Genomic DNA, 27,251 nt, shown 5'->3' with positions numbered 1-27,251 from the left:
TAAGGGAAATTTTGTTTGTTCTGATACCAGACCTTCAGGTAGCTAATTGCATTACATTGCACTTGCTAGGGTTGAACTCTTGGAGCCACCAGTTGGTCAATTCATTCAACCTTTCCCAGTCTCCATGTGGATATCCCCGATACATGTTTGTGTGGAGTCTGTCCATATAAATCTGTACATGTATTCACCTAGTTGTGCTTGCGGGAGTTGAGCTCTGCTCTGTCGGCCCGCCTCTCAACTATCAATCAATCAACTGTTACTAACTACTAACTATTTTTTTCACACACACACAGACACAGGAAGCAGCCCGTAACAGCTGTCTAACTCCCAGGTACTTAATTACTGATAGGCAACAGGATCATCAGGGTGAGAGAAACTCCGGCCATTTTCTCTGCCGGCGCCGGGAATCGAACCAGGGCCACAGGATTACGAGTCACGCGCGTTGTCCACTCAGCTACCAGGTAGTGCCCACATGTGAGCCCGCGCTTGTGTGTGTGTGTGTCTGTGTACATGAGTCGGCGCGTGTGTAGGCTTGTGCATGCGAGTTCATGCATGTTTGCGTGTGCGTGTGTGTCAATACACGCGTAAGATTGCGTGAATGTGAACCCCGTGTTGTGTGAGTCTCAGTGTATTTAGACATGCTTCTGTGCTTCTGTGCTTCTGTGCTTCTGTGCTTCTGTGCTTCTGTGCTCAGAAGTGTTCTGTGTTCTCAGCTTTCATCTCTCACTCCAAACAAGAGAGGAATTTCTCTTAAATATAAAGACGACCCAAATAGTGATTAAGACGACCCAAATAAGCATTAAGACGACCCAAATAAGCATTAAGACGACCCAAATAAGCATTAAGACGACCCAAATAAGCATTAAGACGACCCAAATAAGCATTAAGACGACCCAAATAGGCATTAAGACGACCCAAATAGGCATTAAGACGACCCAAATAAGAATTAAGACGACCCAAATAAGCATTAAGACGACCCAAATAAGCATTAAGACGACCCAAATAAACATTAAGACGACCCAAAGAAACCTTAAGACGACCCAAATAAACATTAAGACGACCCAAATAAACATTAAGACGACCCAAATAAGCATTAAGACGACCCAAATAAACAGTCATGTTTGTGTTGGGTGTTTTAACGTTTAGCTTACTCCACAACTATTACAAAATTCCCCCTCCACCATAACCACCACCACTACCACCATCTCTAACCACCACCTCCGATGCTACACCCCATCCCCCTATTAATACCCCATTACCACTTCCTGTAACCCCCCATACGTACCAATGGCACATGCCCTACTACAATTACTACCCCCATCTACCTTGAATTACCACCACTATGAACAACCACAACATTCGTCACCCATGTCAACCACCACCAGAACAGCGTCAAAGAAAACGGAACCCCACACAATAGAAATCTGTGTTTATTATTATTAAGGAGGCGGCGAGTGAGGGGGAACTGGGTTGGTGGTGCAGGCGCGGAACAGTCGGGGCTCGTCAGGCCTGGAGGGAGGACGTACGTCGCTGCTCCGCCTGAGCTACTTCTTGCTGGTCGCCGTGTTCCGGACAGCCAGGTACTCCTGCAATTTGAAAGGTACTACTAATTCTTTTTATTTATAACCAATATACATATATATATGACACGAGCGTGGGTACACACATGGAGCCTGACGGCTGAGTGGACAGCGCTCGGGTATCTTAGTTCTAAGGTCCCGGGTTCGATTCCCGGCCGTGGCGGAAACAAATGGGCAAAAGTTTCTTTTACCCTGATGATATTGTTCACTTTAGCAGTAAATAGGTACCTGGGAGTTAGACAGCTGCTGCGGGCTGCTTCCTGGGGGATATGTGTGAGTGTGTGTGTGTGTGTGTGTGTGTGTGTGTGTGTGTGTGTGTGTGTGTGTGTGTGTATGTTAAACATATGTACTAGATATAATAGACGAAAAGTAGATTGGTTAGGAAGGCGGGGCCCAAGAACTTGTCGATTCTGCAGACACAAACAGTAAATCCACAGCTGCACTTAAACAACATTGGTTCATTAGAAGTGGGTGATAATTCTAATCTGATAATCAATACACAACCCTTAATTGACTGCACTTGAGACAGATTGTTTAGCTATAATCTATGGATTACGTGGTCGTTAAAGATAAGTGAACTGACCTGTCTGGTGACGTCACTTGGGTCGGGTCACCAAGCTTCACCCTTCTTGACTTTATCTTGAATGGTGACTACCATGGTTGGAAGCGGTTTGGATTAACTACCAACAGGTAATTTGCCAATATTGCATGTAAATCACAGAGATCGCGTGACTCACGTCGATATTGGCAACTACTTAAAAGACAGGGTATTTCGAACGTTCCTTTCGTGTACTACTTCGGGTCAAAACAAACGTTCCTTTTGTGTACTACTTCTGGTCAACTCGAACGTTTCTTTCGTGCACTACTTTAGGGTCGTCACCGAACGTTCCTTCTTCCCCGTACCACCCCTGGTCAACACGAACGTTCTTTTCATACACTACTACGAGGTCATCACAAACGTTCCTTTCGTGCACTACCCGGGGGATCACCACAAACGTTTCTTCCGTATGTTGCCCAAGGTTTACCCGAAAGTTCCTTTCGTAATGCCTCTCTTCGGGAAACAGGTGCATAGAGGCAGCTTGAGCACCTTCCCCATGGCATATAAGCTACCCGTAGTTAGTTACACAGTTTGCGAAGGTCCTGGTGACTGTCACTATGGGTCCTAGTGAGGGCCCGGGAGGGTTAATGGTACCGGTGAGGCCAGTAACCAGTAGCGATACCGGTAACTGGTACCAGTAGGTAACCCCCCAGCCAGGAGGCAGAAGCCAGTCGTTGCAATTGCCGTAATTAATTTCAAGTATAATAATAATTGTACCCCCCAAAAATGGGCAAAAAGACATATAAAACAGTGGGTAAATAGTAAACAAATGGCCTTCAATCTCAGTGTAAAATGTAAACACGTCAGAAATGTAAACATGGATCCCAATAGACTTAAAAGTTAGTTAAATGTTATTAATGGGCAGTACTACAGGGCCGGTGCTTATTCACTCTCAAGTACAACCTGATACGTTCAACTACGTGTCTGTGAATGAGTAAATTAGGCACGTACACCTAGGTGAACGCACGCACACACACACACACGCACACGCTCGCCCGCACACACAACAGATGGTGTGTGTGTGTGTGTGGTCTAGGGCCGTCTCTTGGGGACCTTCTGTTCCAGCCCCCCTTCCTCACCTACGTCCGAACCCTTTTCCGCTTCTTATACTGTCCTTTTCCTCCATTCTGATCCCACACTTTTGCGAATTACAATCCTCGCCTCTTTCCCGTTTCTGTATTTCTCTTATCTCTCTTCATATTCCCCTCTACTTCTATTTGTCTTCCCTTCAGTTACTTTCATCTTTTCTTTCTTAGGCCTTCCCTTCCCTCTCACCTTTCCTCTTTGTTTCTCCGTCTACACCTTTATTTCTTTCTTTCGTGTTTATGTGATCCTCGACCACCCATCTTAATAGATTTTGTATTAAATTTTTTAACTCTCTCTCTCTCTCTCTCTCTCTCTCTCTCTCTCTCTCTCTCTCTCTCTCTCTCTCTCTCTCTCTCTCTCTCTCTCTCTCTCTCTCTCTCTTCCTCTCTCTCTCTCTCTCTCTCTCTCTCTCTCTCTCTCTCTCTCTCTCTCTCTCTCTCTCTCTCTCTCTCTCTCTCTCTCTTCCTCTCTCTCTCTCTCTCTCTCTCTCTCTCTCTCTCTCTCTCTCTCTCTCTCTCTCTCTCTCTCTCTCTCTCTCTCTCTCTCTCTCTCTCTCTCTTCCTTTCTCTCTCTCTCTCTTCCTCTCTCTCTTTCTCTCTCTCTCTCCCTTGCTCTCTCAAGTTAGTCCAAAACAGAAAATCTGCATAAGCGCAGGCACATGCACACACACTTGCCTCTTGTGGCTGAGTGGACAGCGCTCCGGGGTCGCAGTCCTAAGGGCCCGGGTTCGGTTCCCGGCCGAGGCAGAAACAAATGGGCAAAGTTTCTTTCACTCTGATGAAAGAAACTCTGCTCATCTAGCATTAAATAGGTACCTGGGAGTTAGTCAGCTGTCCCGGGCTACTTCCTGGAGATGTGTGTGTGCGTTGAGGAAAAGGAATAGAGGACAAATAGATTGGTTAGAAAGGCGGGGTCCAAGAGCTGTTTATTCTGCCGGTACAAATAATAAATACAAATACTAAATACAAATAGTAAACACACACACACACACACACACACACACACAAACTTTTTTAGTGTCAGAGTGGTTGACAAATGGAATGCATTAGGGGGTGATGTGGTGGAGGCTGACTCCATACACAGTTTCAAGTGTAGATATGACAGAGCCCGATAGGCTCAGGAATCTGTACTCCTGTTGATTGACGGTTGAGAGGCGGGACCAAAGAGCCAGAGCTCAACCCCCGCAAACACAACTAGGTGAGTACACACACACACACACACACACACACACACACACACTACTTAGAGGAAGTGAAGAGCAGGTGGTAGTGGTGGGTGAGAGGCCGCAAACAGCCCCACTGACACCCTTTTCCACGTAACCACTTCCCAGGATGCAGGTGGTGTGGTCAGTGGGGAAGATGATGATGTTGCTGCTGTAAGATCTACCATCTCAGAGTCTAAGATGTCCCTGGTGTGTGTGTGTGTGTGTGTGTGTGTGTGTGTGTGTGTGTGTGTGTGTGTGTGTGTGTGTGTGTGTGTATGTGTGTGTGTGTGTGTGTGTGTGTGTGTGTATGTGTGTGTGTGTGTGTGTGTGTGTGTGTGTGTATGTGTGTGTGTGTGTGTGTGTGTGTGTGTGTGTGTGCGTGTGTGTGTGTGTGTGTGTGTATGTGTGTGTGTGTGTGTGTGTGTGTGTGTGTGTGTGTGTGTGTGTGTGTGTGTGTGTGTGTGTGTGTGTACTCACCTAATTGTACTCACCTAATTGTGCTTGCGGGGGTTGAGCTCTGGCTCTTTGGTCCCGCCTCTCAACCGTCAATCAACTGGTGTACAGATTCCTGAGCCTATTGGGCTCTATCATATCTACATTTGAAACTGTGAATGGAGTCAGCCTCCACCACATCACTTCCTAATGCATTCCATTTGCTAACTACTCTGACACTGAAAAAGTTCTTTCTAACGTCTCTGTGGCTCATTTGGGTACTCAGCTTCCACCTGTGTCCCCTTGTTCGCGTCCCACCAGTGTTGAAAAGTTCGTCCTTGTTTACCCGGTCGATTCCCCTGAGGATTTTGTAGGTTGTGATCATGTCCCCCCTTACTCTTCTGTCTTCCAGTGTCGTGAGGTGCATTTCCCGCAGCCTTTCCTCATAACTCATGCCTCTTAGTTCTGGGACTAGTCTAGTAGCATACCTTTGGACTTTTTCCAGCTTCGTCTTGTGCTTGACAAGGTACGGGCTCCATGCTGGGGCCGCATACTCCAGGATTGGTCTTACATATGTGGTGTACAAGATTCTGAATGATTCCTTACACAGGTTCCTGAACGCCGTTCTGATGCTAGCCAGCCTCGCATATGCCGCAGACGTTATTCTCTTTATGTGGGCTTCAGGAGACAGGTTTGGTGTGATATCAACTCCTAGATCTTTCTCTCTGTCTGTTTCATTAAGTACTTCATCTCCTATTCTGTATCCTGTGCCTGGCCTCCTGTTTCCACTGCCTAGTTTCATTACTTTGCATTTACTCGGGTTGAACTTCAACAGCCATTTGTTGGACCATTCACTCAGTCTATCCAGGTCATCTTGTAGCCTCCTACTATCATCCTCTGTTTCAATCCTCCTCATAATTTTTGCATCGTCGGCAAACATTGAGAGGAACGAATCTATACCCTCTGGGAGATCATTTACATATACCAGAAACAGTATAGGTCCGAGGACTGACCCCTGCGGGACTCCACTTGTGACGTCTCGCCAATCTGAGACTTCACCCCTCACACAGACTCGTTGTCTCCTGTTGCTTAGGTATTCCTCTATCCACCGGAGTACCTTCCCTCTCACTCCAGCCTGCATCTCCAACTTTCGCACTAGCCTCTTGTGTGGCACTGTATCAAAGGCTTTCTGACAATCCAAAAATATGCAGTCTGCCCACCCTTCTCTTTCTTGCCTTATTTTTGTTGCCTGGTCGTAGAATTCAAGTAACCCTGTGAGGCAGGACCTGCCATCCCTGAACCCATGTTGATGCTGTGTTACAAAGTTCCTTCGCTCCAGATGCTCCACTAGTTTTTTTCGCACAATCTTCTCCATCAGCTTGCATGGTATGCAGGTTAGGGACACTGGCCTGTAGTTCAGTGCCTCCTGTCTATCCCCTTTCTTGTATATCGGGACTACGTTAGCTGCTTTCCAAATATCTGGCAGTTCCCCTGTTGCCAGTGATTTGTTATACACTATGGAGAGTGGTAGGCTCAGTTCTCTTGCTCCTTCCTTTAGAACCCAAGGGGAGATTCCATCTGGGCCTATAGCCTTCGTCACGTCCAACTCTAGTAAACACTTCCTTACTTCCCCACTGGTAATCTCAAACTCTTCCAGTGGTTCCTGGTTAGCTATTCCCTCACTTACCTCTGGAATTTCTCCTTGTTCTAAGGTGAAGACCTCCTGGAATTTCTTATTCAATTCCTCACACACTTCCTTGTCATTTGTAGTGAATCCTTCCGCCCCTATCCTTAATCTCATAACCTGTTCCTTTACTGTTGTTTTTCTCCTAATGTGGCTATGCAACAATTTAGGCTGAGTCTTTGCCTTGCTTGCGATGTCATTTTCGTATTGTCTTTCTGCCTCTCTTCTCATCCTGACATATTCATTCCTGGCATTCTGGTATCTTTCTCTGCTCTCCAGTGTCCTGTTATTCCTATAGTTTCTCCATGCCCTTTTACTTTGCTGCTTAGCTAGCCTACATCTTTGATTAAACCATGGGTTTCTCATCTTCATTTCTCTGTTTTCCTTTTGGACTGGGACAAACTTGTTTGCTGCGTCCTTGCACTTCTGCGTGATGTAATCCATCATATCTTGGGCCGTCTTACCCCTGAGCTCTGTTTCCCATGCTATATCTGTTAGGAATTTTCTTATCCCCTCATAGTTTCCCTTTCGGTATGCTAACCTTTTGGTTTCGGTATCCCTCCTCGAGTTCAATAACCCTTCTTCAATCAAGTACTCAAACACCAGTACACTGTGGTCGCTCATTCCTACTGGGTCCTCAAAACCGATTTCTCTTATGTCGGAGTCGTTCAGAGTGAAGACTAGGTCGAGTCTCGCTGGTTCGTCATTGCCTCTCATCCTTGTGGGTTCTCCGACATGCTGCGTTAAAAAGTTGCTTGTCACCACCTCCAATAGTTTGGCTCTCCACGTATCCTCGCCTCCATGCGGTTCCTTGTTCTCCCAGTCAATCTTTCCGTGATTGAAGTCGCCCATGATGAGCAGGTGGGATCTATTTCTACAGGCAGCAGAGGCTGCCCTCTCAATTATAGTGTTAACTGCCTTGTTGTTGTTTTCATACTCTTGACTGGGTCTCCTGTCATTTGGTGGAGGGTTGTATATTACTGCTACTACTATTCTTGGTCCTCCCATTGTTATGGTGCCTGCTATGTAGTCTCTGAACTCCTCACAGCCCGGGATGGCCATCTCCTTAAAACTCCATTCCCTTCTCATGAGTAGGGCCACTCCGCCTCCTCCTCTACCTTCCCTCTCTTTCCTTATTACTGTATACTCCTGGGGAAACACGGCATTCGTTATGATTCCAGAGAGTTTTGTTTCAGTGAGTCCGATTACATCTGGGTTAACTTCTTGTGCTCTTTCCCTTAGTTCACTTGTCTTGCTTGTGATCCCATCTATGTTTGAGTACATCACCCTGAAACTGACTCTCTTCTGCTTCTTTTCTGGGGGGGACCTTTGGGATCTGGGGTGAGTGGGAGCTGGGGGGACCTGGCACGGGGGGATTGGTGGAGGAGGGAGGGCTTGGGGTGGTGGGGGAGAGGGGGAGGGTACAGGGGGTGGATAAGAGGGGGAGGGTACAGGGGGTGGATAAGAGGGGGAGGGTACAGGGGGTGGATAAGAGGGGGAGGGTACAGGGGGTGGGTAAGAGAGGGAGGGTTGGGGAAGCATGGGGGGAGGAGAGGCTGTGGGGGATAGGGGAGATGGGGGGGCTTGGGGGGAGAGAAAAGGGTGGAGGGCTTGGGGGGCGTGGGGGAAAAGGGAGGGCTGAGGTGGGTGAGGAAGAGGGGAGGGTTTAGGGGAGTGGGGGAGAGGGGAAGACTTAGGTGGGGTGGGGGAGAGTGGGGGGCTTAGGGGGGAGGGGGAGAAGGGAGGGCATGGGGTGGGAGAGACGGGAAGGCATGTGGGAGAAGGGAGGGCATGGGGGATGGGGGAGAAGGGAGGTCCTGGGGAGAGGGGTGAGGGGGAGAAGGGGGGTGAGTGGGGGGAGGGGGGTGGGTGGGGGGAGGGTGCCCTAGGTGGGTACTTAGTGGGGGCTGACAGGGGATGGGGCAGGTTGGGTGTCTGTTGGGTAGAATTTGGGGGTGGTGCCCCAATCCCTGTGGCTGTTGCACTGTTTGAGGAGGGTTCTCCACTTCCCTCTGGGATTGTAGGGTTCTGGGTTGTGGTACTCTGATTTCCTTCTCTCTCCCTGCGCTCCTTCCTCGCGTCTGCTGTCCGTATTCTCTCTTCCCTTGTCATATCCCTCTGCAGGAATATTTTCTTGAACTTCTCTACACCTTTTAGACAACACTTCCTTGCTAGCAGTTCCTCTTTCGCGATTTCGCTCATGAAAACCACCTTTATCATTCGGTCTCTGTCCTTGTTGTACTTTCCAAGCCTGAAAACCTTTTCAACATTTCGCTCAGCTCCCTCCATCCTTACCTCTTTAAGGATCTCTTTAATCATGTTTTTGTCCTTGTCTCTCCGCTCCTTTGGTCTGGTCCCTGTTTGTTCTTCAATGCCTGCTACTACTACTGCTCTATTTCTCTCTATCAGCCGGCTAGTACATCTAGCTGCTTCCTGAGAGGAAGCCACTTCCATGGCAACTTCCTTAACCTTCCTTCCTGTGTGTGTGTGTGTGTGTGTGTGTGCACCCTCCGTTGTTAGCGTGACCCAGGGACCACCTCCAGGAGGTAACGTATATATATATATATATATATATATATATATATATATATATATATATATATATATATATATATATATATATATATATATATATATATATATATATATATACATATATATATATATATACATATATATATATATATATATATATAATCCGGTAATTTTTTCTAGAGATTTAAAAACAGCAGTGAAATCTTAGGATTTTTTTTCTTCAAGGAAAGTCTACATAATTCCCTACAATAACGAGCTGTATTACGACAGAAACTTACACACAAACTTTCCCTCTCAAAAGTCCCGAACGCGAGCGGATTTGTATACCTCAAATGCGTCAATGACTGAGCGAACGGCGCGCAAGGTATCTTACACGAACGTAAACAAACCCTTCATAGTGAACGATCTGAATGACGCGCCAAATGTGTTCTGATAAGTTTGGTGACTCACTCTCTTGCTTTCTACATAGTGTCTCTCTCTCTCTCATCTTTTTCTCTGTCACCTCTGTCCTTCTACTTTCTCTACTGTGTTTATCTGTTCTTTATCTACCGTTTCTACTCTGTTTATCTGTTATGTATCTATCTTTTCTATTCTGTCTATTATCTATCTACCTTTTCTTTCCTGTAACTTGCTTTAAACAAAACAAAGATATATACTTTTTTTCTGTACTCTATACTCTCTCTCTCTCTCTCTCTCTCTCTCTCTCTCTCTCTCTCTCTCTCTCTCTCTCTCTCTCTCTCTCTCTCTCTCTCTCTCTCTCTCTCTCTCTCTCTCGCTAAGAGATACTGAACCACCTTAGTCGTCACCCAGAACCACGAGAACTTCACTTCCTCACCACGACAGCATCCGCTCCATTACTCACGACGCGGGAGAGATCTTGTCAAGCATCATAGCACGGCTCTGACAGATGTGAACCCCCTTCCATATTTGGTGGGGCAGGAAAGCCAAGAGCATCCTTAAGCTTCGATCGCAGATTGATTCGAAAACGTGTGGGATTGATGTGTGAAATGACACACATATCTAGCAGCTCTCTATGTACAAGCTCTCCGCCCAGCTTTCTCTCCATGACGTGAAGAAGAGAATGTGACAGCAAAACAGGGCCTCGCCTCAATTATCACTAATCATATAACAGTGAGGGAATGGGGCCGTACCCCCCCCCCCTCCCTCTGATGTTAACGGGCCAATTATACCTGTTGATCAGTCACCCCAGATACTGTTGATTATCCGCTTTCTGTTGCGAGAGGTCGACCTGTTGGTGGATATGATATTGTGTCAAAAAAAACTTATCCGTTTTCGCTGTGTTATTATTATTATTATTATTCGTGTTTACCTGCTTTAATATTCCTTTTTTTTAATTTCTCCATCTATTTTTAATATTTTTTTTATTTCCATGTTCTCTTTCGTCGCAATCTTTCTGATATATATTTTTAATTCTATCTATTCCTCTCCACTTTTACTCGTTTACACGCGGTCCCCCCCATTCCCCCATTGGCCTTTCACAGGATGCTACCCACAACAGCTGTCTAACTCCCGAATAGCAATTCAGGAGTTAACACGTCTGCAAGGCGAAGGGGAACATTGCCCAAACGGTTCTGTCCTGGTGTGGGAAGTGAACCTGAGACCTTTCGGCTGTGGCCCCACTGTGCTGGCTGTATCCTGTGTTACAGGACCAGGCCTGTTCTAGGTGAATATACACCGGGATTATTTATGTCGTGGACAATGCTCAGGACTAAAGTGTAATTGTTGTTCAGTAAGGCTTGAGTCTCAAGCCTTTTTTAAACTGTCTTAACGACCCAACAGAGGCTGGTGTGTCAAGGCTCGTGGTGGTCTTAATGGCCAGTTCAGACCTTTCCATTCCTTCTTTACTTCCTAATCTTCATCGCCCTTTTTCTTTCTTTTATTCTGTTCTTTCTTTTAATCTTCTTAATTATCCTTCGCTTTTAATTTATCCTCCATATTCTTGTCTTCCAAAGTACTGATTTGTTCATCAAATTCTATTCTTCGTTTTTGATATTATTGAAATCTGTATAAAACATGAAATAATCAATGCCTATTTTTTTCTATAGATAAAGGAGCGGATCAGGCTTCCCAACCTCGTTGATATGTCAGTGCTGCCAACAGTTGAAACACGCACCCAGGCCTACCAACCCTAGTTACTGGTGCAGTGTTACCAAAGATTGAGGCTACATCAAAAGCTATCTGTTGTTGTGAAAGGGGGTCAGTACTGCCAACAGTGGAGGCACTCCCAGGCCTGCCAACCCTCGTGACAGGTACACTGATGACAGGTAGTTCAATAATACATGCCAAGACTACAGACATCTTCACCAACCATCATAAATAATCTCTTATGTCTTGCCATCTTGAAGATTAACAGATCAATCAACTGTAACATCATCGTTGTCCTAAACCAACCACAACAGCCAACTTTAACCTTGATTTGGATGCACAGGTCAGCTAGACATATCTCAGGTTAGTCTAATATATATAGATTTACACAGGAAGGAAATTATCTTTGAGCTTGGCTTAAAAATCATCGTAGTAGCTCCAGACTTGAAAATTAGAAACCCAGAACTACCAACTGTAAATGCAGAAACAGGGCTGCTAACTGTATATACAGAAACAGGATTACCAACAGTAAATACAGAAACAGGGCTACCAACAGTAAATACAGAAACAGGGCTACCAACTGAGGATACAGTAATACTAACTGAAAGTGTTTCTCCAGGTTTACCAATTACAGTAAATATACAAGAGTTATAAACTACACATATTGACCTATTGCTCCCACCTCTAGATACAGAAAAAGAGCTCGCAATCCAAGATACATAAACAAGGCTCACAGCTGTAGGATACAGCAAAAGATGTAGCTCCAGTGTCACCAACCAGGGCTACAGAACAAACATTTCCTAACTGCAAAAATACAGCCAGTTCTACCAAGATATTGTGTCGAGAACCATTTTTGTTTTAATTGTTAAAAATCGCTAAACATAGATTCGATTTTCCTTGACGAAAACTTGTCAGTCCATTTACTGTGCAATTAGGACAAGTAATGTACGAGAAAATGTGATCTTTTCACATTGATTAAATAATATTACACTCTTACTCGTCGTGGCCTATCGCATGAGATAATATTTTTTCCCCCTACGACTGTGTGTAAATATATGAAAATAAAGATAACAAAAGTGTTGATATCATTGAAAGAATTTTGAATTAATAGAGAAAAAATTTCCTATATTGACCTGGAAATAATAGCATGAAAAATCTTAAAAAAGAATAAATTATATGTTTAAGGTTCGTGATACGTGTATAAAGACATTCATACACGCTCAGTGACTGGGAGTCTCCCATCTGTCTCCTATTACCATGGGAGCCAGGGCTCATACAGGCCTACGTAGGGGTGATGATACCCGTGGGCGCGTGAGCTGCAGTTACTGAAGCAGAGAGGAGAGGATTCGAACGAAGTTCTGAGGAATAGCTATTGCCTTAGCGAAAGGCTCATGTTAAAGTGTGGTGAACCTTCCTATAGCGATCTGTGGGTGTGCAAGAACTCCTGCAACTGTATTTAGTTTTGAAGAGCCTTCAATGACAGCATGTAGGATTGAAGATGTTCCTGTGGCGATGTGTGGGCGTGAAGAGGTTTCTATGGCGACGTGTGGGCGTGAAGAGGTTTCCATGGCAACATGGTGGCATAGAGAAACTCCTATGTCAATGTGGAAGAGAGTGAGGCTGGCAGCGGTGGTCTTGATGGTGGTGGTGGGGATGCTGGCGTCTCCAGCCCTTGGGAAGAAGAATGTATCTTCAAGTAAGTAGCACTAAACATGTTGTTGTTGTATTGTTCATTGTGTGCTACTTGTGTGGGGCTGTCAGGTCGTGTCTGTCTCTGTCTCTCTCTCTCTCTCTCTCTCTCTCTCTCTCTCTCTCTCTCTCTCTCTCTCTCTCTCTCTCTCTCTCTCTCTCTCTCTCTCTCTCTCTCTCTCTCTTTAACATTATATATTGAACTTAAAATCTCTGTAAATTATTTTATAATTGTTTATTTCTCTCAATTTCCTTCATCCTCTCCACTTCTGACACCAAAATGCTTAATATAAAAGCAACTATTGATTTAGTCAAGACATATAAAGAGTCATGGTACATTAGGCAAGTATAGTACACAATACAGGTATTGTACACTATATAAATACACAAATAAATAAATAAATCAAGGTATCATACACTATAAAGAAAAAAACAATATGCAAATTAATTTAGATTCCGGTATTTAGATTGCGCGAAAACAGACCCATATACACAACACATTAAATCAGGGCAGGTAGACACCCTCCAAGACCAGCAGACCTCATCACCAGCTCTGCAGAACGCACTCACCCGAGCAACACAATGGAATTCCTTCTGGGCAGACCCCGTGAGACAAAGGCATATGCTGGAGGCTAAAATTCCCTCTGTGTTGCCTGGCTTGGGTAGCAGGAGGGGTGAGAGTTTCCGGGAGAAAGTACAGCAGGAAAGTATAGAGGGAAAGTTGAGCGATGCAGGTGAGCAGTACTGTGAGAAAACATGAGAGAGAGAGAGAGAGAGAGAGAGAGAGAGAGAGAGAGAGAGAGAGAGAGAGAGAGAGAGAGAGAGAGAGAGAGAGCAGTCTCATGTGAACGTGCGCATGCGTGCTTGAAATCATAGAGAAAACATATTTAACTTTTGGGAGGTACTAGAGTGTGAAGCAGTGGCCATATTGGGAAGCTGGAGAGAGAGAGCGACGAGAGAAGATGAGCAGAGATAAGATGAGAGATTGGCTTCAGTAGAGATGCTGGAACGGAAAGGATAAGTTTGTGTTTCAGGGACGCTGTTTGCTTTGCTGGTTTCAAGGCTTTTTGGTCTTGTTTAAGTGAGTCAGTGTGTGTGTGTGTGTGAAAGAGGTATTGATATTGTTCTTGGTGGTTGTGCTAATGGTACTATCGGCAGTGTTGTTGGTGGAGATATTGAGAGTGGTGGTGATAGTGGTGGTGATAGTGGTGGTGTTGGAAGTGCTGATGCTGGAGACAGCGGCGTTAGAACAGGTAACGAAGCTGTGAAAGTGGTGGTAGTGGTGGAGGGGGAAGGGGGGGGGGAGTGTGGGCGTGGTGTGGGGACTGGCGGTAGTGGAGCAAGAAATATAGCCCAAAACCCCACATCGCTGTCAGCCATGATCACCCCTCACCCACCCCTCCTGCACCACCCTCGCGATCATACTAGGCAGCGCTCACCTCACCAACTTGCGGGTGTCACCTGCTCTTCACTCTCTGGCTAAGCTCACGACCCACACGTCATCAACGTACTATGGAAAATTCCTGGCCAGCACATATACGTTGAATAATGTTGAAGGGGAGAGAGAGAGAGAGAGAGAGAGAGAGAGAGAGAGAGAGAGAGAGAGAGAGAGAGAGAATGAGAAAGACAAAGAGAGTTATAGGAAAAAGATCGAGAGACAACGAGAGAAAGTGAGAGAGAGACAGAGTGAGAGTGAGAGTAAGTGAGAGAGTGAGAGACTGAGAAGGGAGGTAGGGACGGAACAGGAGGCCGAGGAAGAAATCAGCGTCTGGGAAGTGTAACACATCTCACACATAATCACTACCATCAACGTTCCCATCAGCAAGGTCCCCGTAAAAAAAAACGTTCAGTTTCTCAACGTTTACCTCGGGGGAGGGGGGAGGGGGAGGCACTCAGAGCGGGGGCTCTAAGAGAGGAGAGAAGCACTCAGCTTCCTCCACAGAATCTACTCAACGTTTCTCAAGGTGTTCAGACAACACCAAGAAGAGTTTAATCGGAACTAACACTGTAATGACCTATTAACATGTGATCTAGTTCACTGGGCAACATATTGTGACTTGGCACTCGTCTTAGGTGGAAACTGGGGCAACTGGAATCAATTAACCCATTTGGTGATTGTTATGGTCAGGTATCCAATGATCGGAGTGATTACAAGTATGTTGCTAGATCAGGTATAAATAGCTTGGTATGAGAGGGATTGAAATTGGTGAAAGTATCGTAATCGCTGCGTATAGTGATATATGTCGAACTCTCTCTCCCATCATATTGATGATATATGCCCGGGCTCTCTGTCCCACTATATTGATGATACATACCGGACTCTCTACCACTATATTGATGATACATACCGGACTCTCTACCACTATATTGATGATACATACCGGACTCTCTACCACTATAGTGATGATACATACCGGACTCTCTACCACTATATTGATGATACATACCTTACTCTCTACCACTATAGTGATGATACATACCGGACTCTCTACCACTATAGTGATGATACATACCGGACTCTCTACCACTATAGTGATGATACATACCGGACTCTCTACCACTATAGTGATGATACATACCGGACTCTCTACCACTATAGTGATGATACATACCGGACTCTCTACCACTATAGTGATGATACATACCGGACTCTCTACCACTATAGTGATGATACATACCGGACTCTCTACCACTATAGTGATGATACATACCTTACTCTCTACCACTATAGTGATGATATCAGCCACTAACTCTCTCCCTACCGACAGACGTGAGCCTATTACGACCCCAGCTCGTCCAGTCTTGCCCCATGGCCTTCCACAAGATAGGGACCAAATGCTACTTCTACGGCTACTTCCCCTTAAACTGGTTCCGTGCTGCGGAGTTCTGCCACTCCTTCGGCAACGGCGTCTCCCTGGCCACCATCGAGACGGCCCAAGAGAACCTCTACATCAAGAAGTGGCTGGCTGTTAATGGTGAGGAGTTTGGGTGAGGGGGAGAAAGGTTAGAGAGAGAGAGAGAGAGAGAGAGAGAGAGAGAGAGAGAGAGAGAGAGAGAGAGAGAGAGAGAGAGAGAGAGAGAGAGAGAGAGAGAGAGGGAGAGAGAGAGAGAGAGAGAAAGAGAGAGAGAGAGAGAGAGAGAGAGAGAGAGAGAGAGAGAGAGAGAGAGAGAGAGAGAGAGAGAGAGAGAGAGAGAGAGAGAAAGAGAGAGAGGGTGAAAGTTCACGACAGTGACCGTCCACAAGAGCACTAAACTCTAGGTTTCTCTTACCCATTTATATTACTAGTAAATAGAGGAGAGATATATATACACAATTTCTGAGAAATGCTCACCTCTAAGATGCAATATATTTATGATACTAAGACAGACAGGCTGACAGCACGACCTCCTCCCTTGCAGGAGATCACAACACGGGCGTGTGGGTGGGAGGCTCCGATAATGGTCACAGTGGCAAGTGGGCGTGGTTCCCTACAGGTGAGTCCCTACAGGTGGGCGTGGTTCCCTACAGGTGAGTCCCTACAGGTGGGCGTTGTTCCCTACAGGTGAGTCCCTACAGGTGGGCGTTGTTCCCTACAGGTGAGTCCCTACAGGTGGGCGTGGTTCCCTACAGGTGAGTCCCTACAGGTGGGCGTGGTTCCCTACAGGTGAGTCCCTACAGGTGGGCGTGGTTCCCTACAAGTGGGCGTGCTTCCCTACAGGTGAGTCCCTACAGGTGGGCGTGGTTCCCTACAGGTGAGTCCCTACAGGTGAGCGTGGTTCCCTACAGGTGAGTCCCTTCAGGTGGGCGTGGTTCCCTACAGTATATATATATATATATATATTAGTATATTTTGGTAGCAGTCTTTCCTGTAGACATATATTATTAAATATGACCGAAAAAGTAAGATTAATAATTCTAACACGAATTTAACACTATACCCCCTATTAGACTATTTTACAGGAACTTCTTTTCCACAGCTCATAAAACGGAGGAAAGGGTCCTGAAAGATATTGTTAATAGGAACGTTATCCCTACAGACAAAAATCAGAGGATACAACTGACGATTTACTATAAAACCAGAAAAACGGCCAGCCTACTCATGAGAAACTCTCCAGACACAAAACAGAACGCTTTAAAAGAGACTAACGTCGTCTATGCCTTCAAATGCCCACTTGGGGATTGTAAGCTCCAAAAAACCCAGTATATAGGCAAGACAACAACATCTCTTTCTAGGCGTTTAACGATGCATAAGCAACAGGGCTCCATTAAGGAACATATAATCTCTTCCCATAACCAAACCATCGCCAGAGAAATCCTAGTAAACAACACAGAAATCATCGATAGATACAGCGATAGCAGGCGGCTTGACGTTTGCGAGGCACTACACATCAAGAAGTCAACACCAGCAATCAACAGCCAATTATTGCACAACTATATTCTACCCACCTCAAGACTCCGCTCCAATATAGAAGCATCAAGAAATATGGACCAATAGGCTTTCTACAAACACTTCTATTCAATACCCAATGTTTCGTGTTCTGTCTTGTGTTGATACTTTTAATACCCTATTAATATCCCCTCATGTTCTGTCTTGTGTTAATGCCACATCACTATATGCCACGTCATCCCTCCCACCTCACTCAAATGTAGATATAATAGCAGAGATACGTAAGTTCTAATCAGTTGTGTATTTGTGAAGTCTTTGAAAATGTAATAAGTTTTACGAAACGCGCCCGTGTCGCGTCAGACTAGAAATAAAAATGAATTTTGGAGAAGTGATTTTTGATTTACCTCCAACAGTGAAGCGTAATGTACGAAAGATTGAGAAAATTCGTGTTAGAATTATTAATCTTACTTTTTCGGTCATATTTAATAATATATATATATATATATATATATATATATATATATATATATATATATATATATATATATATATATGTCGTACCTAATAGCCAGAACTCACTTTTCAGCCTACTATTCAAGGCCCGATTTGCCTAATAAGCCAAGTTTTCCTGAATTAATATATTTACTATAATTTTTTTCTTATGAAATGATAAAGTAACCCTTTTCTCTATGTATGAGGTCAATTTTTTTTTATTGGAGTTAAAATTAACGTAGATATATGACCGAACCTAACCAACCCTACCTAACCTAACCTAACCTATATTTATAGGTAAGGTTAGGTTAGGTAGCCAAAAAAAGTTAGGTTAGGTTAGGTTAGGTAGGTTAGGTAGACGAAAAAACATCAATTCATGAAAACTTGGCTTATTAGGCAAATCGGGCCTTGAATAGTAGGCTGAGAAGTGCGTTCTGGCTATTAGGTACGACATATATATATATATATATATATATATATATATATATATATATATATATATATATATATATATATTCACCCTTTTCCATTTACATTCACCCTTTACCCCTTTACATTCACCCTTTATCCATGCAGAATACCCATACAATATATTTTTATATCATACCTATATAACATATATTATACAACATGCCTATATACAACCTCTGAAAAACTTTCCTCTACACATCCTTACACTTTCAAGATACTTGATAGGTAATGAGAAAATTCTTTGGAGATTTTCAGGGGATTCGAACCAGCGTGCTAGTGGTTCTCAGACGCTTGCCTTATCCCTCACTGCCATGAATCCCGACATAGCTCCTAAATATATTATCATTTCGTTGTTGTAATTTCTTTTGGGTTATGAACATTAAACTATTGCAAGAAATAATTTATAAATTATATTTTTTTTTACTTTTACGTTTGAATTATTATTAATTATTAACTTATGTTAAAATGTAGTTCTGTGTATTATGTTTTTCTTCATATTATATATGTTACATAATTATTTGCTATGCTACAATCCTCCTGATTATTAATTGAATACAACTGAACTCACAAAAAGATACAGCATACATCTCTCAGTGTATATATGGTGTATATACACTAAGAGGTGTATCCTGTTTCTCGGTGTTTATATATATATATATATATATATATATATATATATATATATATATATATATATATATATACATACATACTTTCTTGAGCATGGATTCTCCCCGGGAAGTATTTAAAATCTGAGTGGAGGGAATTTTACCCAGAGAAAGAATGTCAGTCTGGGAAGGAACTTCAAGCTGGGAAAGAATGTCCTCTGAGGAGACCAAGGATCGCAAGGGTAAATATGTGACCTGGGGCTCTGAGAACCTCTGCTCTAGAGGTTTAAACTAAGGTTAAAGCTTGAAAGGCTTTAAGCTCAACACCAAATTAAGTCTGACGTCCTTCTCCTCCTCCTGTGGTCAGGTCAGCTGGTGGACTTCACCAACTGGGGACCCTCTCAGCCCAGCGGCGACGACCAGCACTGTATGTACATGGTAGGGGGACTCCTCGGCTACCAGTGGGCCGACTTTCATTGCGACTTCGACATGCACTTCCTTTGTGAACACGGAGTGAACACGATCAAACCCTGGAGGTAACTCTTGATGACTGTTCGGGTGAAAGCTACCGGTGATAGTCCTTTACAAAGGTACTGGTGATACTCATGGTGAATGTTATCGGTGGTAGTCCATGGTGAAAGCTACCGGTGATTGTCCTGGAGGTACCTACCAATACCAGCCCATGATAAGGTTACCAGACCCATCTTAAGTCAATATGATGTTGGTTATTCCAAAGTAGTTACCTCCTTGTCATCCAGTTCACTATAAGTTTGCCTTATAGTGAACTGCCACAACTTGCGGTGAACTACATCTTAACTCATACAGTTAAGACCTTAGGAATCTTACCATAAAATAGACATCAGTTCTAAGGGAAAAGTGCAGACAAGGATGATAAAATGATTCCTGAACATTTTAAGGACCTTTCTAGTGAAGAAAAAATAAAACTCATTTTATATTCCATAGATGAATGGTGTGTGTGTGTTGTTATAACCTTATCAAGTATATTTGTATATCTGCGAGTCCAATAATTTAATATTTTTCTGGTTTTTGGAATCTGAGTTGAAATTTGGGAAGACTTTTTAAATTAGACGGTGCATTTCATTTTGCTATATTCCAAAGACTGTATTTAACATACGGGAAGGGGAGAGGGTATTGTAGTTTTGTAGTAACATATTGTAGTTTTGTAGTAACATATTGTAGTTTTGTAGTAACATATTGTAGTTTTTGTATATGGCAGGAACCCTCTGTTTCCCTTATGTTTCCTTTTGTAAATATCTACTTGCTATAATTTAATGTATTTCTTGTGTAAATATTTACATACTATAGTTAGATGTATTTCTTGTGTAAATATATTCAGGCTACAGTTCCAAATGTTATCTATGTAGCTATTTACATAATATAGTTCAATATGTTCCTTGTGTGAATATTTACATGTAGTAGTTCCATATATTAATTGTGTAAATATTTACATGCTATATAGTTCCTTGTGTTCCCTGTGTAAATATTTACATAATTTTTTAATTTTATGTTATAGTTCCTTGTGTAAATATTTAAGTCTAAAGTCCATATATAAAATACGTCTCTCAGTGATTCATGATATTGCTTAAGTTTTACGTAAAAATGAACTTATAATTGTAGAACAAAGAGTTTGAAGTAGCACGGGCTATGGTGAGCCCGCAGTGGAATTTAATGAACTTATAAAAAGAATTTTCAGCTATTTTATTCCATACAATTGAAAATGCCAAGAACATACCATATTTTTATGTTACTACGTGCTGCATTTTGCACGTATTAAAAATAGACTTTATTGAATAGATAGACTTTACATATTTTTATTATTAAAATGTAGGTTTATATATGATATTGACTGCCTTGATTATTCTGCAAAGAATGAAAGGGTTAGTCAGCCATCTTCAGTTTTCTGAATCTAACCTTTTAATGGGGAATCTGTCATAGATGATGTAAAAGTATCCTGTTTACATGTGATAACACCTGATGTCCTGTTTACACGTGATAACACCTGATGTCCTGTTTACACGTGGTAACACCTGTTGTCCAGTTTACAATTGTGCGTTAAAATCTAATATAAAAAGTGTGCCTCCGCTGATCACTCCTTAATATTTACTAATAAAAAACTCTGTATTCGTATTTACAACTAATTGTAAACAATTGTTATGTCTGCAGTAGTGATCGTAGATGAACTGAACAATGCTAATCCTGAGAATCCTAATTGATTAAGGTCTACAGAACTACAGAACTAACAGCTCATCAAACAAGAAAATGTAAGGCTGATAGACTAGATCAAACATATTCATAAAATTCAAAATCTAAGATATTCAAAATTGTTCCGGAAGTGTCAGTCAATTTATATGGACAAGACGACAAGGGTCGTGTCGTTTGTCACAGTTACTAAGTTGTTGACTGCCTGGGAAATCATTTTCATTGCATATCTGTTTAATTTGTGATTTTCTTTTCCTGTTAAGGCAATGTTTATTGAAATCGTAAGCTATGACCATTAGAAATCTCATCAGAGAAAATGTCTCTGACCTCCAGCTTCATAGAAAACTGTTTATTGGGAAATATTTAAGGCCTAACCAAACTAAATATTGCATCTTCAGTACAGAGCGTAATATCATGCGACCAATAAGTGCATGAAAGGCAAAGAATTAAAAGAAATAAGGATACAACAACGGATATATTAATTAAAACAAAATTCGAAAGAAAAATGAGACAATGATAAAATAGACGATGACAAATATTATTAACACGACATATTAGGGGGTCGATAAAAATTAGAACCAATGTGAAATACATATTATTTTGTTTGTTATTGTAAGTCCCATTAATGACACTATGTAAACGACACATCTAACACTTTATGTAGGGCATACGTAAATCTGTGTACCTATGTATTTATATATGTAGGTTAGATTAGCATTTTTAAAGGACTACAATCACCTTCTGTGGTTGATTGTTCAATGTAAACTATAAGTTTAACAGATCTCTCACCCTGTCCATGGAGGACAGAAGAAAATGTATATATGCTGGTTAGCATTGTAAATGTCTGGCCACGTCTGTGGTAGAGAATAATAATAAAAAAAATTCCTCCGTCACTATGAACACCTCCCTCCCCCCCTCCCTCTGGCTCTCCTCCACCCTCACCCCCCACCACCCCGACGAATCCCAACCCTCTCCAACCCCCCGACCCCTTTCCTCCCCCCAGGTACCCCCTTCCTCGCCCGTGGGTGAACCATTTACAGAGTTCTGATTCGAACAGAAGCGGTCAGCGAAGCACTGTTCGAACGTCATCAATTGTGAGACGTGTGTAAACAGTTTTTCATTCGTAAACAAGGGGTTTGGCAACTGGATTAACGGGCATTTGGGCTTTGTTTTTGAAGACGGGCTGGTATTTTTCTTACGTTGGTGAATCATTTACAGACTAAGTAAGCTATTTGAGCACAGAGCTGTCTTCTGCGAAGCACTGTTCGAGAAATGTTCAAAAGTCATCAGGTGTGAGTCGTGTGTTAACAGTTCTTCATTTATTAACCAACCCGTCCTCCAAACAAAGGTCAAAGTTCATTCCATGCACCCGCCGAACCTCCTGTTTATGAATGAAAAACGGTTTACACACGATTCACAACTGATGACGTTCGAACACTTCCGGAAAAAGTGCTTCGCTGTCGACTTTTGTTCGAACTACAACGCTACAATGTAAATGCTTCACCCACGTACTACAAATACAAATAATCGCCAACAGAACCCAAACACCTAACCTAACCAATGTCTAAATATGCACAATATGCTAATATAAAATATTTATATTTGAGAAAATTCATATTTTGAACGAACAGCATATTAAAATTGACAAATACGTCTTTGGGGTCGACCGCTGGATGGAATGGACTTGATATGAGGACGGGGTTTTTATAAACAAGAGGTTTGACTGTGGGATTAACGAGCATTTGGCCCTTGTTGTTGATGACGGACTGCCTCCCACGTTAAGTCAGCGACGTGGGAGCAACCAACCCATGGTGCCACCCCCCCCCCCCCCCTCCCTTTACGTCAATCCAGTAATGTGGGAGCAACAAGCCAGTGTCAAGAGCTTTCATGAGAAAGAACGTGGCGCTAATAACCCCATTAAGGTTGTTGGCTGAATGAAGAGTCAGCCTCTAATTGGCTGCTTAAAAATAGTCAAGGTTGTACAGTGGAAAAGCGTTGCTTCAGTACAGACAGACATGCAGCTGTAACCAGCGCACGTCACTGACTGTATCGTTGTATTATTCTATTTGTGCGTGATGTGAGTTAATACGCGGTGTATTATAGCTCGAGTGTGACAGTCATGTACTCCTGTGATTCCGTGAGTACTGAATTATTCTTTAATGTGTTCACTACACAAGTTTCTCACTTGTTCTCACGTCTGTTTTCGTCCACTCCTTAATCCACGTTTATAGTTCAAAGTCGTTTATTAACATTCATTACATGAATGGTGAAGGGACGACGACGTTTCGGTCCTACCTGGACCATTCTCAAGTCGACAATCGACCTGAGAATGGTCTGGTCAACATGCTGTAATCAAAGCAGTTTTCTCAAATACTTGAATATCTTCGTATATTATCACTTTGTTTACAAACGTAGGTTAGGATAAGTTAGGTTCGTTAAGGGTTTTTTTGTTATTTTATCGGTCATTTTCGTGTATTTTGTGTAGAGGACGGGCTGCGTAAGGCCCCAAGCTGGGCATCAAACGAGGCAATATGATTTTTTGAGATTCAATTCGCCTCGTCCAAACAGAGTCCGTCCTTAGAAAAGTTAGTTAGTTTAGTTCATTTATTATGCACCCCATACCCATCTTGTGGGCGGTAGTGGAAAGGATTACAGAGGCATATAATGGGCTCAGGGACTGAACCCCACAATTCGTTTATAGCTAAGAGCAAACGATAAATTCATTTTTTTTTTCTGGCGTTGGAATAAGAACCGGTGCACACAGAAATCACAATAGCGTGATGCATCAAATGAACAAATCCACGTCCATTAAGACAGCGTCTGGGATGCTCTCGGACGTAGGTTCGAATCCTCGTCACGGCTCTTGTGGATTTGTTCAAGAACCGGTGTTTTCTCAAATACATATTAATATTAAAAAATATCGAGAATATAATATATAACAATATTAATTTATATTTGAGAAAATTCCTATTTTGAACAACATGTTAAAATTGACGAATGTGTCTTTGGGGTCAACCGCTGGATGGAATGGACTTGGTATGAGGACGGCTTGCAATATTTTCTCGCAAATAAATCACGTTTATGTGACATGATTCTGTACCTTAATATTAGTACATAGTATGGATCAGAACATGGACCTTGGTTAGCTTATATTAGGATTTTTGTATTCACTTGTAATTATTTGTATCAGGAGAAAGTGCCAAGCCATTACGACTATATAGCACTTGGTCAGGATAAGGATTAGGGATGAGACGGGGGCGGGGAAGGAATGGTGCCCAACCATTTGGACGGTAGAGCGACGGTCTCGTTTCATGCAGGTTGGAGTTCATTAACCGACCGTCCAAGTGGTTGGACACCATTCCTTTCCCTCCCCCCCCCCCCATTCCTAATCCTTATCCTGACTCCTTCCAAGTGCTATATAGCCGTTATGGCTTGGCATTTTCCCCCCTGATAGTTATCTATCTACCTCTTTTATCCTCTATAATACCCATTTTATCGTTTATACTATCCTTTATCCCATATATTACCTTTTATCCCATTTATTCCCCTTTTCTCCCCTCACAATCCATCTCTTTCCCCTCGTCCCCAGAGGCTGCCACAACTGACAGGCGGTTGATAGCACCATTCCCTGTCCACCACCGGCGTGGACACACACACACACACACACACACACACACGTACAACAAGCAATCACTCACATATACACGCAGGTAAATATGTAAACAAACATGCATACACGTAAACAATTTTATATTCGTTCACACACACACACGCACGCTCGCGTAAGCAGGCGAGTAGGCAGCGCTCTGGGTTCGTAGTCCTAAGGGGCCCGGGTTCGATTCCCGGCCAAAGAAGAGACAAATGGGCAGTTTCTTTCGCCTGATGCACCTGTATATCTAGCAGTAAATAGGTATACTTGGGATTTAGATAGCTGCTACGGACTACATCCTGTTAGAGAGAAATATATATATATATAGTAACTATAATATAGAATAGGTCGGGAGTGAGAATATTAGAAACCCGTTTGTTAGAAAGGTGGGGCCCAAGAGCTTGCAGCTCGATCCTGCAAGCGCAAATAGTAGACACATCAAGATGTTTGACACAGAGATGGGCTATAAGGATATGGGGAATGACAGGGCAGGCATAGACGCTTGACACACAGATGTCAGGAATGACAGGGCAGGCATAGACGCTTGACACACAGATGTCAGGAATGACAGGGCAGGCAGGAACGTCTGGCACCCAACTGAGCCGCAGTAAGGACGGCAGTAAGGGGATATATTCACCCTATACCTGGAGTTTACCTGGGATTTACCTGGGATTTACCTGGGATTTACCTGGGATTTACCTGGGATTTACCTGGGGTTTATCTGGGGTTAATCTGGGGTTTTCCTTGGGTTCTTCTAAGCCTAAGTCCGGCCTGGGGCCAGGCTTGACTTGTAATAACTTACCAAACAACACTTTCTTGGAGTGTTGGCCCCACATATCCAACTAAAGGATATGTGACATATCCTTTATTCCAGACAATATCATTCGCGCTCGTCTACGTCAAGCCAATTAATATATAGTCAATCATGGCGGTGTGTCCAGGATATATCATGCTGAACTACATTCAAAGTTGTTGCTTCTTTGTATTCTAGTGTTTCTAAGTCATGCTCGTCAGTGTCTCTTATTCTAGAAATGAGCTTCGTATCTCAGTGGGAGACCTCTTAATTTTTTCCTCTCTCTCTCTCTCTCTCTCTCTCTCTCTCTCTCTCTCTCTCTCTCTCTCTCTCTCTCTCTCTCTCTCTCTCTCTCTCTCTCTCTCTCTCTCTCTCAAATATCGCTAGTTCTTCAGGTTCTTATACGAATAAATGTTCTCCATTCGAAATTCCATAAATTTTTATTTTTAATAAGTACGTAAATTTGCTGCTTCAAACAAATAGATGTAAATTAATTCTTCTGTTGCATACGCAACCTGCCAAATATGGTAATGGGGAGCTAATTTATGACTGCAAGAATACTGTAATAATATGGGGGTGTTGATGGTGAAATTGGTGGTGATGTTGGTGACTGTTAGTGATGGTGTCGATGAGGATGAGGACTTAATAGATCCCTAATGATCATAATACAATAACACTGTCAAATGCGCGGGCTCACCATAGCCCCTGCTACTTAGAACATTTTGTTCCAGGTAGTGAATCTTAAACAATAACTGTCAAATGAAAGAAATACCCAACAGAAAACGAGGAAATCAAACCAAAGACTAATTAAAACACGTAAACATAAAGTATTCCATAAACTTATTCCATAAAAATAAAGAGAAAGAGAGAGAAAAGCAATTTAGGTGCTCTTTAAGGCTGTAACACTTGGGATCGAGTAATGGCCGTGACTCATAACTTAAGACCAATGACTGAGAATTAATATTTCACGACACATTTTTTGGAGACATTGCTTAGTGAGTAATGAATGAATGGAGGCAAGCAAGCTGTTTGGTCCTGCAATTTGCATATGATTAATATTCTTTGTGAATAAATAGAATGTCACAGTAATTTGTTATGGCTATAATTTGTTTTGTGTTATATTGTAATTTATATTCATACACGAAAACCTACATAATACATACACATGCGTGTCAACGACAGCAGCAAACACCAAACACACACACACACACACACACACACACACACACACACACACACACAGACACACACACTCACACCAGAGAAGATGTGATAAATGGATGGTATTATACAGAGAGTGTGAGAGAGGGATATATAGAGAGAGAGAGTGTGAGAGAGGGATATATACAGAAGATGAGAGAGATAGAGAGAGAAGAGAGGTGTGTACAGGACAGGAATGGATGAGCTCTGATCAAGCAAGTCTGGTGAAGCTCTTGATTAGATCCGTGAAGTTTAGGGCTTGTTTACGAATGAGGAGACGAAGGAAGAGATGGAAGTGGAGGAGGTTGAGAGAGTGAGGGGGAACAAGGAACGGGAGGAGAAGATGTAGTGGGAAGATAAAAAAGATATGTAAGGGGAGGAGGTGACAGGAAAATAGAATGCAGAGAGAAATTTAGTGAAGAAGTTAGAGCAGAGGACCTAAAATGAGGAAGCAAAGGAGAAATACAATAAAAGGTAAGAAGCAAGAGCAGGAGGAAGACAATGCAAGAGAGAACGAGGAAGCAGAATTGGTGACGC

At 42.9% G+C, this 27,251-nt stretch overlaps 1 protein-coding gene across 1 annotated transcript; it reads left to right on the top strand.

The window, feature by feature from the left end:
- The first annotated feature begins 1,495 nt into the window (after window positions 1-1,495).
- On the top strand, window positions 1,496-20,560 carry LOC123752654 (perlucin). The gene is made up of 5 exons (XM_069325232.1): window positions 1,496-1,600; window positions 11,186-12,921; window positions 15,683-15,889; window positions 16,314-16,388; window positions 19,220-20,560. The coding sequence occupies exons 2-5, from the start codon at window positions 12,702-12,704 to the stop codon at window positions 19,390-19,392; spliced, it is 675 nt and encodes a 224-aa protein (XP_069181333.1). The 5' UTR covers window positions 1,496-1,600; window positions 11,186-12,701; the 3' UTR covers window positions 19,393-20,560.
- The last annotated feature ends 6,691 nt before the right edge of the window (window positions 20,561-27,251 follow it).

Source organism: Procambarus clarkii, chromosome 2 (genome assembly GCF_040958095.1).
Source record: "Procambarus clarkii isolate CNS0578487 chromosome 2, FALCON_Pclarkii_2.0, whole genome shotgun sequence".
Lineage (NCBI taxonomy): Eukaryota > Metazoa > Arthropoda > Malacostraca > Decapoda > Cambaridae > Procambarus > Procambarus clarkii.
The sequence above is the reverse complement of the archived record's forward strand: the minus strand, read 5'-3'. Positions and strand labels throughout refer to the sequence as shown.